The 15,209-nt window shown below is 57.5% G+C and overlaps 1 protein-coding gene and 1 pseudogene across 2 annotated transcripts in view; one reads left to right on the top strand and one right to left on the bottom strand.

Moving 5' to 3' along the window:
• SH3TC1 (SH3 domain and tetratricopeptide repeats 1) overlaps positions 1-14,790 on the bottom strand; it is a 67,010-nt gene extending 52,220 nt beyond the window's left edge. For both annotated transcript variants that reach the window (XM_054253511.2, XM_054253516.2), the window contains exon 1: positions 14,692-14,790. Coding sequence is in view for 1 of the 2 variants with exons in the window: in XM_054253516.2 (XP_054109491.2) it covers positions 14,692-14,764 (73 nt within the window). In the remaining variant the exon portion in view is untranslated. The remainder of the gene's footprint in view (positions 1-14,691) is intronic.
• LOC118152506 (U6 spliceosomal RNA) lies at positions 2,456-2,547 on the top strand (annotated as a pseudogene).
• Positions 14,791-15,209: the final 419 nt, after the last annotated feature.

Here is a 15,209-nt window from a genome sequence, read left to right as displayed (position 1 = left end):
AGAGTCAGGGAGAAAGTAAAACAAGCCGCCCCAAGGAGAGGCTCCTGTCGCCGAGAGAGGAACAAGCTCATTTTCAGCAAATGTCTCCTGCCCCAGGTTTGGCTGCTCAGGAGTCTGGGCAGATGAGGTGCCGGGGACACAATTTCTAGCCAATGTAGAAGTGGCAGGCATGGCCACCACAGCCTGGGAAAAGTGAGTGTGGCTTCAGACTTTTCCTGTGACTGTCCCTGGTCACTCAAAGAAGCTACCGGACCTGTTCCTGCATCCTTCATTCAGAAAAAAACAAATCTGGCCCACATGTGCACCGCGGGTGTGAAGCCCCCCAGCCACACCCTTCAGCTGTGGCTTTTTAGGGAAGCCCCTTTAATTATCCATCTCAGAAGGTCCCAGGACAGCTCCTGCCAAAGCCTCAGACACACCCTGAGTGCTGACCAGGCTCCTTGAGGCCGGGGATGCTGGGTGGGGAAGAGGGGGCCCTGCCTTCCACCTCCCGCAGCCCCAGCCCTGAGGGCTCAGGCTCCTCCCTCTGGGAGGCTGCTGGGGGTGCTGTGGCTAGGGGCTCTGCCTTTGTGTTTTTCAGCCTCCTGCAGCAAATGACAGCTGCAATTATCCAAAGGCACGGGCGGCTTCTGTCTTCATCCCGCTGTCCCAGAGCCTAGTCACGAGTGAATCATGTCAGGTTCGGAAGGTGATCCACACCTGCCCCTACACCAGCGGGGGTTCCTGGGACTCATCCCTCGGAGGGAACTGCACCTCTGCAGTTGGTCCCACTCCCCCACCTCCAGGTAATGCTGCTTTTTGCGGTTTGGAGCCCCACTTGCCACTGGAGATGGCAGCACCCCCATTCCAGCTCTGCCTTCTGGGACCCCCACCCATCCCACAATTTGGCCGCTCACAGGAGGAGCTCACAGACAAGTCGGGGAAACTGACCGGGAAACTGACCAGGATGGCAAGGCATGTTCCATGTAGCAGCAAAGGGAGGCCTGGGAGGAAAGAGAGGAGGATGAAATCGAGGAAGGCTTCCTGAAAGAGGAGGCACGTGGGCTGAGACTTGGAGGGAGAGGAACCAGGCAAAGCGGGAGTGTAAAGGGCTTCTCAGGGGTCAGGGCTAGCTCAAACAACTGTGCTCCCAGCAGGCAGAGTGCTAAAATCTCCCACAGCCACTTCAGGGGACTATGGACTCTGGCAGCCAAGGAGAGGCCAGCACATTCGCACCCTGAGGGGTTAATCTACAACTGCCATAAAAGTGACTCTCAGGAATGCAGGGACCTGGGGGCTACAGGCTACTTCAGCTGCCGGCTCTCCCACTGGCCCTGTCCAACAGGAATAGGCTCACGGGAGCCTCCAAGGTCGTTCCAGAACTCGGGAGGCAAAATGCACTCTGGGCAGGGCTGGGGGAAGCGGGTCTGGCTTTGCCAGCCTTCAGGTCTGTCACAACCCTGCCCTTAGAGCAACAAAGCAGACAGACAGCGATAAGTGAACGGGTGTGGCCACCTGCCAATAGAACTTTATCTATCATACAAGACCGGGGGCCAGATCTGGTCAGGTGTGCTTTGTGGACCACAGAACCGAGGCCGTCTTGTGCTGCGAAACAGGCTCGGGACGTGGTCCATCACTGCCGGCCCCACTCCGCTGCTCCGCCCTGGTCACACCTGTGTGACCACGAAAACCTGTGCACAGAGAAGCCACTCACCAGGTAGCGCCTTCAGAGTGGAAGAGGAGACAGCAAAGACAAGTGCTTGGTAGCAAGATTGTAATTTATAACCTCAGAAGTACCTTTACCCAAGGTCACAGGAAGGACAGTTCCTGGTGATTCCATGGCCCTTACATTTCAAAAGTGACTCAGGGCTGGGCACAGTGGCTCATGCCTGTAATCCCAGCACTTTGGGAGGCCGAGGTGGGCGGATCACTTGAGGTCAGGAGTTTGAGACCAGCATGGCCAACATGGTGAAACCCCATCTCTACTAAAAAAGGTACAAAAATTAGCTGGGTGTGGTGGTGGTTGCCGGTAATCCCAGCTACCTGGGAGGCAGAGGGGAAAGAATCACCTGAATTTGGGAGGCAGAGATTGTAGTGAGCCGATATCTTGCCATTGCACTCCAGCCTGGGAAACAGAGCAAGGCTCCATCTCAAAAATAATAATAATAGAAATAAATAAATAGGCTGGCGTGGTGGCTCACGCCTGTAATCCCAGCACTTTGGGAGGCTGAGGCGGGTGGATCACAAGATCAGAAGTTCGAGACCAGCCTGGTCAAGAGAGTAAAACCCCATCTCTCCTAAAAATACAAAAATTAGCCAGGCATGCTGGCAAGCACCTCTAATCCCAGCTACCTGGGAGGCTGAGGCATGAGAATCACTTGAACAAGGAGGCAGAGGTTGCAGTGAGCCAAGATCACACCACTGCACTCCAGCCTGGGAGACAGAACGAGACTCCGCCTCAAAAATAAATAAATAAGCACATATACTTAAATTGCAACAATACAGAGAAGATTAGCATGGCCCCTGCGCAAGGATGACGCGCAAATTCGTGAAGCGTTTCATATTTTATTTTAAAAAATAAATTAAAGAAAGAAAGAAAGAAGGAAGCAAAGAACGAAAGAAAGAAAGGTGACTCAGAGACATCTCCTGCCCCTGGAGAGCCCAGCTCCACACTGAGCAGCCCCGTCATCTTTCCCGGCCTCCGATTCCTCCCGTGTAAAATGCTTTCTCTCCTGAAAGCATGTTCCGCAGAAATGCAAACAAGCAAAGATGTCCGCACACCCCCCAAGGCCTTCCCAAGCCCGACTCAGACACGAGGACAAGAGGGAAGGACCGGCACAAATCTCTCCCGAGATTGCTTCCCAAGTTGGTTCCTCCACGCACCCAAGTTGGAGGACAGGCATATCCAGGCCGGCGTGATAAGCTGCTAGCCTGGGGCCCCATAGCAGCGGGCGCTGGATGGCAGTGTCATGAGTCATCCCCCCAGAAAGGGCTAGGACGGTGCCCTACTCAGCCGTGCTCAGAACATGTGTTATTTCTGGCCTTTGCTGCTGAAACCGGTCCCTGATCAGATGAGCCGAGCTCTAGGCCCGGTGATTTCAGGAACTGCTCTTTGCAAAACGGACACAGGGCTCCTGGACTTTCCAGATGATCGATGGCCACCCCGGCCGGATGGGTGGCAGGGCCACCGGGTCAGAGCCTGCAGGAAGTGGTCAGCAGTTCTCCTGCCTGGGCTGAAACTGAAGACATCCACCCCAACTGGCTGGAATGTCCTGCTCCGTTGGGCCGGCGTCACCCTGGAGCCCAGGGAATTGCTGACACTGAGGCCCAGCAGGTCCACAGTCCTTCCTCCTCCCTGGGCCAGCCTGGCCTTCTGACCAGGTACCCGAGACCCCTCAGCACAGCACTCTCACCTGGGGGGTGGTGAGGGAGGCCAGCTGCTTCCCCAGCGGAGCTTTCAGAATAGGGACCTTCCTTTCTTGGAGGAAGCTGACCAGAGTGCCCTCACTGCCTCCCCCAGGCCCCCATGGCAGCCCCGCAGCTCCTGCCAGCATCTCTGCCTTTAAAACCACGAGGAACAGAGGTGTGGGGAGGCTAGGATCACAGAGCCAGGGCTGGGCGCAGTGGCTCACACCTGCAATCTCAGCACTTTAGGAGGCCGAGGCAGGATGATCGCCTGAGTCCAAGAGTTGGACACCAGCCTGGGCAACATGGCAAAACCCTGTCTCTACAAAAAATTAGCTGGACATGGCCGTATATGCCTGTAGCCCCAGCTGCTCGGGAGGCTGAGGTGGGAGCATTGCTTGAGCCCAGGAGGTGGAGGCCACACGACGGCACTTCAGCCAGGGCCACAGAGCTGGGTTCTTTCTCCAAAAAACATCACAGAGCCAGAAGAGGCCAAGTCTCAGAAACACACTGGTGGACCAGCCGACTGGCGAGGTGTGGATGACCAAGAGAGGGTGCACAGACGAGAAGGCCCCAGGAGAGGGCACGTGGCAGGGGCCTCGAGGAGGCCATTCTCCCAGGAGTCTGGGGACACAGATCCCAGCTTACAGATGAGTCCCCAGGACCCGCAATCCCATAGGCCCGAACTCCTCAGAGCCCCAATTTTCCTGACTCAGGGATGGGACCCAGCTGGAATTCCCAGCATTCTGCAGAGCCTGAAGGTCAGGGGTTCATCCCGACCTTGGCTTACACAATCATTAACGCAGCCCGGGCACACACTCCCCCAGCTCCTCCTGAGGAGTGAAGAATCCTCCCAGCCTGGACACACCTCGGGGAAGCTCGAGGCTCCAAGGCTGACGTCACTGCAGGCAGAGGGGAGGAGGGCCCTGAGGGGGATTCCTGCAGGTCCCCTGCTGCCCACCTGGACTGGGCCAGATGTCACGGGGGGGGGGGGGGGGGGGAGGAGGGGGCGGGGGGAGGAATGAAATGCTGGCAATCGCAGCCCCATTGCACTGCCTGGCCACCTCCCAAAAATCCTCAAGTGCTGTTTTCCATTCCCCACTTTCTGGCCTCGAATTGATGTGACCCCATGCTCCCCAAAGCCACCCATGCGCAGGTCACCAGTGCGTTCCACATGGCCAAGCCCAGCAGTCCCTTCCCAGCTGCCTCTTCCTTGCCTCTCAGGGCCACTGGTCCGCCCAGGAACCTCACCCTTTGGGCACCTTCTCCTGCCTCCCAGCCTCCTCCTCCCTCCTCCCCTTCTCCAAGGGCCACACTCCGTGTAGGGAGCTCAGGCCAGCGGGGACTTCGGAGCCATCTGCTTTTGCTGAGGTCCCCAGGCTCCAGCTCAGACTGAATGCCCATGCCAGCGCCACCGTCCGCCTCTCCTTTGTGGAATCCCTCCTCCACGCTGTCAGGTGTTGGGCCTGGGCAGCGTGCCCATAAAGCAGCTCCTCCAGGGGTTTCCACCTCTCTGATGGCCGGTAGCCAGTCCAGACACTACCCGTCCGAACTGGACACCTGCCTCTCCCCTGCCCTGTGTCTTAGTAGAGGGCACCACAAGGCACTTGGCACATGACCCCTCTCTTTCCCCACCTGGTTACATCCAAGCCACCCTTGCCAGCCTCACTCTGCCCTCCCCTCCCCCTCCCCTCCCCCCCACGGTGGGCTCTGACCACCCTGTGCTATCCCACACCCCCGCCACCTGCCCTGGAATCTGTACCCCACTGCTTCCTGCTGCCCCTTCTCCTCCAGCTGTGACCTCGGTGCGTTGCCTCCTCAGAGAAGCCTACCCTGGCCACCAGCCCAGCCAGCCCTTGCCCTGGGCCCTGGAGAGCCTGAGCATGCTCCAGCCCTCCTGGGACTGGGGCCATCATCCAGCATCGCCACTTGCTTCCTAAGCAGGTCCCCTGCACTTCGGGCTCCTCCTAGGAGGGCGCTGGCCGGCCTTGCTCTCTGTGGCCCCCGTGCCCAGCACCACTCCACCCTCTGCAAGCGTTTGCTAAATGACTAACAAACCAAGTGCTGGTGACAGGGTTCTGGGCTGCTCAAGCCAGGTGGGAGCCAACAGCCGCATGAATTCTGAGAGGGTTCACCTCTGCCAGATGTGCAGGAGGGGACAGAGCCCAGTCAGGTGCACTTCTGCTGTGGCAAAGCTGTGTGGGCAGCTGGTGGGAGGGAACGACCGGCTTGAAGTGGGCATGGGCTTGCCCCAGGTGGGGCTCAAGCTCTCCCACCACATGTCCCCGGTGAGCAGCGCCCGGCAGGATCTGGCCACACCCTGGCTGCACCTTCCCTGGGACACCAGAGAGACAGGGAGGGGGTTGCCTCATGACAGGTGCCCAGTGCAGGCTCCAGGCAGCAGCCCCTTGTTGGCCCAGTGTCCACAGCTGCTGCCTCACCTGCCTGCTGACCAGCTGGGGTGTCTCCTAGGCAGTGTCACAGGGGTGGGGCCCACCACTTTGGTGCCCAGCCAAGTGTGGGTCCCGGGGTCTCCCCTCACTTGCTGCAGGGTGGACACATGCCTCAGCCACTCTACCCTGGCATAGCCCTCCCCTGTTCACCAAGGGTAGCGTAGTGGTCCAGGTACCACACAGTGGGTACAGAGAGACTCCCCCACTGGCAAGCACAGAACATGCTGGGCTGCAATGACGGAGAGCAGATTCTGAAGCCTGGGTTCAAAGCCCCTAGGGGAGCTGCTTTACGGGCACTGCCCAGGCCCAGCACCTGACGGCTCAGAGGAGGGCTCCACAGAGGAGAGCGGTTGTAGTCATTACGATTCAGCGGGGCATGATCAGCAGGAGGCATCGCCCAGGTCCAACCTGCCTTCCTGACCTGGCCCTGCCCGTGCTCAGCATCCAGCATGGATGAGTCCGGTGCCCGCCACCCTCTAGAGACCCCAACCTCAGCCTCATGGTGGAGACAGTCAAGGAACCAGATGGGACGGCTGGGCCAGAGCAGTCATTGCAGAGGGGCCAGCAGCGGGGAGCCCTGCACACCCACAGTCCTGCCTGTAGACAGCTGGGGAGGCTGCCTGGAGGAGGCACTCTGCAGAATATTTTCACACATGAAATATTCATGAGATACATTCCCCGGCAGGAAATAATCACATTGGGCCTGGAGTGTCTTGTAGCACCAGGAATTTCAGAAGTGTGAGCCATAGTTAAATGAATTGGTAGATCCCCAAAATGGTGGAACCATGACAAAGGGACATGGGCGTCAACTGAAAGAGCTCCCAGGGGCCAAAGCTGGGACAATGTGAGCAATGAAACACAGGTAACGCAGGAGTAATGTCAACACCAGATAGAAAACAAACATGCATAAGGTCCCATGGCACAAATAAGTGATGGGAGAAGCCGGGTAAATGGGGGAGAAGAGACAGACCCCCAGGCAGAATTCCGACTACCTTAGGTTGGGGGCAGAGCATGAACCCCTCCCTTGGCGTGGGCTGCATATGGGGCTTTCTTCCACAGAGGACAGTGTGGAAATGGGGAAACCCAACCAACACCCATCGGTCAGGCGACCGGGGTCAACAGCCTCAGTGACGAGGCCTGTTGGTAGCAGGTGTCCTTGCTGTGATGTGAGCAGGAGTGTGCTTCACTCTCACGGTCTTCCTCCCCCAAACCCATAGCCCCAGTCTAATATGAGGAACACATCAGACAGAGCCAACTGAGCCTGTGGAACGGGAGTGGCGCTGGGTGGCGGGGGTACGAGTGAGAACATTAACTGTGCTTGGCAGTCAGGGAAAGCTTTCTGGAGGCAGTGGCATTTGAGCAGGGCCTTGAAGGATGGTAGGTGTCAGAGAGGGCAAGGGAAGACCAGGCAGGAGTCCCGGGATAGGCAAAGGCACAGCGATCGGGGCTGGACAGGGGAGTGGGAGGGGACGGAGGAGCAGGAGCCACAGTGAGGAGGGTCTGCACTGCCAGCCCCCGGCCCTCTCTTACCACGGAGGGGGCTGAGCTGCAGGACAGGGTAGCGGACCTCACCAGGCACCCCCCTTTGGTCAACAGGGATCCAAAGAGGACAGAGGCTCTCCAGGCCGGGGTTCTGAGCTTGCGCCCAGGCAGTCTGCTGGGCTCTGTTGGGGACTGACAGGGCTCCTGCCAAAGTGGCCCCTGGCCTCAGCCATCTTGGGTTTTAGATTCTAATCACGAACCTGAGGGTAGGCAAGAGAGGCCCAGGGAATTTCCTCAACTGAAGCACATGGTTGGTGGGGGGGCACGGGCAGAAACTAGTGCGTAGGCAGGAGAGACCCCAGCTTGGGCAGGCATGCCTCAGGGGCTCCTCAGTCCAGCCTGGGCCTCTGCAGCTTCACTGCCCACCCCACACTCCCTCAGAACAGGGGGCTACCTGCACATCCCCACACATGGCATTCCACAGGTGGAGGGCTTGCTTTCCTCCCAGGGCTGCCCGGGAAACTCTTACACATCCTTCCTTGCCCCATTTGGCCACCACCTCCGCTGGAATGAGTCAGGCACCCGCCACCCTATAGAGACCCCAGCCTCAGCCTCATGGTGGAGACAGTCAAGGAACCAGAAGGGACAGCTGGGCCAGGGCAGCCATTGCAGAGGGGCCAGCAGCGGGGAGCCCTGCACACCCCCAGTCCCGCCTGTAGACAGCCGAGGAGGCTGCCTGGAGGAGGCACTCTGCAGAATATTTCCACACGTGAAATATTCATGAAATATTTCACGTGTGGAAATGCTTCTGGGTTGCTTTTACTTCTGGGAGGGACCAAGGAGGAGGGGAGATTACTTCTTCCTCTGCCCCCACCTCACTTGGGCGCTACCATCTCCTGTCACTGTGCTGTGACAATGCACCTCCCATGTCCTCACGCCAGTGCTGTGAGGATGGGGCTCAGCCTTCCCACCTCGGGGCCTGGCACATGGTAGGCACTTAGCCAGCATCCGACGCTGGCCCTGGCCCCCTGCTCAGCATTCGACATGGATGAGTTACCCAAATGCCAGATTGGCCTCTTGCTAACAGGAGGCCTTAGCTAAGCCGCTTCCCTGCAGTCACCCTATCCAAGTAATGGCGCAACAGTCCTTGCCCCGTGGGATTGAGGTTAAGGTGGGGGCCCAGAGAGAATGGCTGCCCTGGGCCAGAACAAGCAGGCCCTGGGGACGGGCTGCTGTGCTCTGGGCAGACGCTACCAAGTGCCAAGCACAATCTGGGCTGTTTTCACTCTTTCAAGTGGCTTTTTACTTTATTTATTTATTTATTTATTTATTTATTATTTATTTTTTTGAGGCGGAGTCTCGCTGTCACCCAGGCTGAAGTGCAATGGCATGATCTCGGCTCACTGCAACCTCCACCTCCTGGGTTCAAGCAATTCTCATGCCTCATCCACTCGAGGAGCTGGGATTACAGGCGTGAGACACCACGCCCGGCTTTGTTAAAGTTTTTTTTTCATCTTCACTTTCATTTTAAAATTTTAGATAGAAAAGTTGGGAAGCCAGTGCAGAGCATTGGCATAAACTCCCCGTGACAACCCGTCACATTCAGTAAAAGCACCTGGACCTGCTATTGTTACTCACAATTCACACTGGATTTCCTCAGTTCCCCCCTAGCATCTGTCTTCTGCCCCACCCAGGAGCTCGTGGGGGACACCACATCTGGTTTCACTGCCTGGCGTCTTTGGGTGCCTTTTGGCCGGGATAGTTTTTCAGATGTCCCTGTTTTCCTGACCTCGGCAGTTCTGGGGAGGACTGGCAGGAGTCCTTGTGACCGCGCTTGCACTGGTCTGGGGAGGACTGACAGGAATCCTTGTGACCGCGCTTGCACTGGTCTGGGGAGGACTGACAGGAATCCTTGTGACCGCGCTTGCACTGGTCTGGGGAGGACTGACAGGAATCTTTGTGACCGCGCTTGCACTGGTCTGGGGAGGACTGGCAGGAGTCCTTGTGACCGCGCTTGCACTGGTCTGGGGAGGACTGGCAGGAATCTTTGTGACCGCGCTTGCACTGGTCTGGGGAGGACTGGCAGGAATCTTTGTGACCGCGCTTGCACTGGTCTGGGGAGGACTGGCAGGAATCTTTGTGACCGCGCTTGCACTGGTCTGGGGAGGACTGGCAGGAGTCCTTGTGACCGCGCTTGCACTGGTCTGGGGAGGACTGGCAGGAGTCCTTGTGACCGCGCTTGCACTGGTCTGGGGAGGACTGGCAGGAGTCCTTGTGACCGCGCTTGCACTGGTCTGGGGAGGACTGGCAGGAGTCCTTGTGACCGCGCTTGCACTGGTCTGGGGAGGACTGGCAGGAATCTTTGTGACCGCGCTTGCACTGGTCTTGGGAGGACTGGCAGGAGTCCTTGTGACCGTGCTTGCACTGGTCTTGGGAGGACTGGCAGGAATCTTTGTGACCACGCTTGCACTGGTCTGGGGAGGACTGGCAGGAGTCCTTGTGACCGCGCTTGCACTGGTCTGGGGAGGACTGGCAGGAATCCTTGTGACCGCGCTTGCACTGGAGTTTGTCTTATGTTCCTTGGTCCCTTTACTTTTAATGTGCAATAAGCAAATGTTGCTGCTGGACATGGCTCGGAGTCAGGCTGGCCCCAGCAGCTGCTGATCATTCAACCTCTCGAGAGAAGCTGACCGGCCTCTGCTTCAAGCCTCGGAGGAAAAGACGGACAACACCACAGTAAAACAGCGAGGGGCTGGCGCGGAGCTCCTGTCCTTCGTCCTAAAATGTAGGAAACGTTGCTCAATCTCTCCCCTGCAGAGAGTGCGAGAAGACTCCCAGGGACCCTGTGGTACCTCCTGCCGCAACACCCGGAATCCAGGGACACACCCTAGGCAGGCCACCGAGAGCACGGTGCCAGCGGGGCCGACCTGAGGGCCAATGACCAACGCTCATAAAGCCACGACTATGCCGACCCTTTGCCCGGCACCCCACTCCTGGGCGTTTGCCCTGCAGATGACCTCGGAAATGGCCTGGTACGAGGCTGCACATGCGGCCATTTCTAACAGCAATGCCTTGGAAATAACCTGGGTGTCAGATAAATCACACTCCAGCCACACAACAGGTAGCGGGCAGCGGCGAGACAGAACCAAGGCTTTCTCTGAGCGTCAACGAGGACAGACCCCTTAGACACGTTAAGCAGAAGAAAAGCAAGATGCAGAGAATCTGCCACCTTTTATGTCTGAGGGTGGGGTTTCAATGCATCCTTCGCCAGAGGATGAGTGCACTGGCAACAGTGGGGAGCTGGTAGGTGGGGTACAGGGGAGTTCTCGGGGAGCTGGAACTGTTCCGGATGACACTGTGACCGTGGATACCTGACTCCGTTTCCCAAAAGACACTGAGCTTGACGGTACTGGGAGCCTAAATGTGTGCAAATTATATTTTTAAAATACTTAGGAGGACAGGGGAATCCCAGGATGAATGTGAAATGTGACAAAGCGATTAACCGTGTCACAATTGTGTACAACAATCTCATTGAAGTGGGAGGAAGGAGGTCACACCGACTCTGTAAAACTGAAGGCGAAAGGAGCCCCGGACCGCCGTGCTCTGGCCGATCAAGTTGCTTTCCGGCCGGGCACAGTGGCTCACACCTGTAATCCCTGCGCTGTGGGAGGCTGAGACAACAGGAGGATCACGTGAGCCCAGGGGTTCAAAACCAGCCTGAGCAGCAGGATAAAACCCTGTCTCTACAAAAAATAAAAAATCAGCTGGGTGTGGTGGCATGTGCCTGTAGTGCCAGCTTCAGGAGTCTAATCCAGGAGGCTCATTTAAGCCTGGGAGGTCGAGGCTGCAGAGAGCCACGCTCACCCCACTGCACTCCAGCTTGGCAACAGAGCGGTAGCCTGTCTCAAAAACTAAATGAAGTTGCCTCCCGCAGGGGCGTGGGTCAGCCATTGTGATGCTTCTGTGCATGTACAGGGGAACAGAACCGTTAAATCCATGAATGGATGATGGTGAAGGCCAGCTTTCCCAGCATTGGAACGGGTGGCTACAGACCACCAGCGGGGAGGAGGCTGGAATCCACCTGCTCATAACAGCTCTGAGTTGGAGACGTCAGGATGAACTCACGTTTAACCTCATGGAGATACAGATGTTGCATCTAGGCAGACTTTCAGACGTGCATGTAGACGTGGCAAATGCGCGCATAGAGGCCTTCATGCTCCGGCAGCTGAGACGGCCTTAAAAAAAAGACATCTGGCCGGGCGCGGCGGCTCACGCCTGGAATCCCAGCACTTCAGGAGGCCGAGGTGGGTGGGTCACCTGAGGTCAGGAGTTCAAGACCAGCCTGGCCAACATGGTGAAACCTCATCTCTACTAAAAATACAAAAAATTAGCCAGGTGTGGTGGCAAACACCTGTAATCCCAGCTACTCAGGAGGCTGAGGCAGGAGAATTGCTTGAACCTGGGAGGCAGAGGCTACAGTGAACTGAGATCGAACCACTGTACTGCATGTAGCCTGGGCAACAGAGTGAGACTATCTCAAAATGAGAGAGAGAGAGAGAGAGAGAGAGAGAGAGAGAGAGAGAGAGAGAAGAAGGAGGGGAGGGGAGGGGAGGGGAGGGGAGGGGAGGGGAGGGGAGGGAAGGGGAAGGAAGGGAAGGGAAGGGAAGGGAAGAAAGGAAGGGAAGGGAAGGGAAGAAAGGAAGGGAAGGGAAGGGAAGGAAAGGAAGGGAGGGAGGGAGGAAGGGAAGGGAGAGGAAGAAAAGACATCTGTCTGAAGTCCCAGCTTAGGAGGCTAAGGCAGGAGGCTCCCTTGAGGCCAGGAGTTTGAGGCAAAACTGGTCAATACATTGAGACTTGATGCTTAAAAAAAAAAAAACAATTAAAACTAAAAACTAAAACTAAAAATAAATAAAAATACTTAAAATTTTTTTTTCAGGAAGCAAAGATGCCCACACGGCAGTAAGCACGCCTAGCACCCAAACAGATCTCAGTTTCTAATGCCTTTCCCCAGCAGCAAAAGTTAGGGTTCGGAGAAATGGCGGGTTCTAGGACTGGGCCAGGAAGCTGACAAGCTGAGCCTGGCCTGGGGTGCCAGGAAGCTGACAAGCCGAGCCTGGCCTGGGGTGCCAGGAGAGTGAGTCCGTGCCTGCATGGGGGAAGGCGTGAAATCTCACCTGTCAAAGGGACACGGAGCTAGCTGAAAGAGTTAAAGTAATTTGAGCAAAAATAAGCTAGTACTTGATTATAACCCAAAATGTAAAATAGATATCCACAAATCCATCCTCAAATAAATCAGTGACGGAATGACTGAGTAAATGCAGGGTGAGAGGCCAATCGCCTGGGCAGAAGAATTCCAAATAATTGATGGAGAGGCTCCACTCTGAAGGCGGGGACCATGACTCCCACTCTTACATGCGAGCCGCACGAAGAGACTTCCTTCCAGAGAGGACCGGAGGGAAGGGAGGAAAAGGGACCTTTACAGGGAGAAACCTGACCAACACCCCTCAGCCAGGTGGCCAGGGTCCGGGTCAACAGTGGGGAGTCCTGCTGACAGTGTGTGGCCTTGGCACCATGTGGTGCGCATGGCACTGTGCCTTGGAGATCTGTCCCCCAATAACCCATAATAACTCCAGTCTACTCATGAGAAAAACTAGACAAATCCCAACTGAGGCACACCCTGCACAATCCCGACCGCTCCTCAAAACTGTCAAGGCCGGCAAAACCAGGGAAAGTGTGAGAGGCGATCACACCCGGAGAAGCCCGGTGAGAGGAGGGGACCACGTGCAGCGTGGGGTCCTGGGGCAGACCAAGGCACTGGGTAAAGCTAAGGAAATCTGAGTCACGTGTGAGCTGCCCTTGGTAACAAGCCATCAGTATTGGCTCATTAGTTGTGACAAACGCACCCTATGGAGGTAAGATGCTAATAATAGAGGCGGCTGGGCGGGGTGTTATGAGAACTCTGAACTGTCTTCCTGACTGTTTTGTCAACCTAAAAGGATTCCAAAGAATTTGGTCTATTAAAATAAACAAAGAAACAAAAAGTCCCTGCAGGCTGGAACAAGTGCGACGTGTTTGGAGGGTGAACTTTTGAGGCCTAAAGACACTCAAGTGTCTCAGCGGGATCCCAGCCAGGCCTGGAGCCGACTGCCTGGGTGACACCCTGGGGCCCCTTGCCATGGACCTCAGGCCAGCCCAGGAGCCTCCCTGGGCCACGCCTCCCTCCACTCTGCAGGGAATGAGTTAATCACAGAGACACTTGGGGTAGGGCCAGTTTCTGGGTATTGCCCCCGAAGCACCAGGAAACCGAGGCAGGCCTTTGGAAGGGGAGCTTAGCCCCAGGCGGGACCTGCCTGTGATCCCTGGCCAGTTCTGCCACCCTGAGCCCCAGCCTTCCTCTGTAAACGAGGATGAGGATGAGGACGGGCTCCTTCCTGGTGAACAGAACTTGCCCGGGGCTGCTGCTGCCACAGAAAGCTCCAGATCATTCCACAGCCCCAGCAGGAGAGGGAGGCAAGGTCCCCAGGCGGGTGGCATGCTGAGACACTGGGGCTGACAGAGGCCCCATACTTTCCCCGGAGTCACAGAGTCTCCTCATCCCCAGGACAGCCTCTCCTCTGCCCTCCTCTGGGTCAGGCCACGTGCCCCTCCTCACTGCCCCGACAGCCTCTGCCTCCTTCAAAACCCACCCATGTCTAGCCCTGGGAGAAGGTGGCCTCATCCCCAGTGGCAGGTGGGGACCCTGGCCCCATGAGGGGGACTGAGGATTCAGAGATGCAGGGAGCCGTTGGAACCCCTCCAAGACCCCAGGCACTGGTATAGCGGGAGGACTGGGGCAGCATGAGAGGCACGGGGTGCAGGGGAGCATGACTCTGGCCCCTCCAGGGTCACCAGCACTGCACTGTTACCACCAGCTATGGCTGCTGGCCACGTGCAGACATTGCCCTGGGCACCAACACCCATGGCTCATCTTACAGATGGGAAAACTGAGGCTCAGAGGGTGGGATCAGTCAGTGGCAAGCTGACACCAGAACCCCTGGCCACAACCTCTTCAGCCCTCACCTTTCCACCAGGCACCCTGCCAGCCCAGTCATCAGGATCCTGGGGACACAGTGCCCCCACCTCACCCTGCCACCCTGACAGCGTCCAGCTCCACCCACCAGGCTCCTGGCCCATTTCTCATACATGGGAACACCAGGCTGGTCCTTCCCCTGGAACCCCATTGAGGCAGCAGTCCTCCTGGCCAGGCGAGTTTTGGGTGCACCCTGCCGAGTGAACACCCTCTCCAGCCTCACCTGATGGGGCTGGGGCCTTAGCCTGGGGGAGTGGGGAAGCCTCTCCAGGCACAGACCCGGTGAAACACTCTGGAACTTACCCTGCCAGGGACGGGAGGAGGGGAGGCTGGATCCTGGCTCCACCACCTGCTGCAGAGCCGCCGCGGTTCTCATAGTGCCTCAGGACAGCCCCACAGCCCAGCACCCGGCCAGGGCAGGGAGGTTTTTAGTGAGCCTGGCCTCTGCATTCCCATCAGATGACCTGGGCGGCGGCCCCTGAATCATTGGCTGTGCTCCTGCAGCCTGCCCATCCCACCCCCAGGAAGAACCGTCTCCTCTGACCTTCCTCCTCCTTATCAGCTGTTGGAACTGTCAGCTCTCCCAGCCGGCCCCAAGCAGGGCGGGGAGGAGCTGCCGCAGGGATCCTGCCACAGGTGCTCCCCGGCCCCGCCTGGTCCAGTCTGCCCAGGGCTTTGGAGATTTCAGACCGCCCGCTTGGACCCTGCTCAGAGCAGAGAGAGGCTGGCCCCTAGGAACCAGGCTGCTCCCCTGGGATGAAGAGAACCTGAGAGTCTCCCCCAGCCTGGTTTCTGCAGCTGGGCCTTCACAGCAGCTAGCT

The sequence above is a fragment of the Callithrix jacchus genome, chromosome 3 (genome assembly GCF_049354715.1).
Source record: "Callithrix jacchus isolate 240 chromosome 3, calJac240_pri, whole genome shotgun sequence".
Classification (NCBI taxonomy): domain Eukaryota; kingdom Metazoa; phylum Chordata; class Mammalia; order Primates; family Cebidae; genus Callithrix; species Callithrix jacchus.
This window is presented reverse-complemented; position numbering and strand designations above follow the sequence as displayed.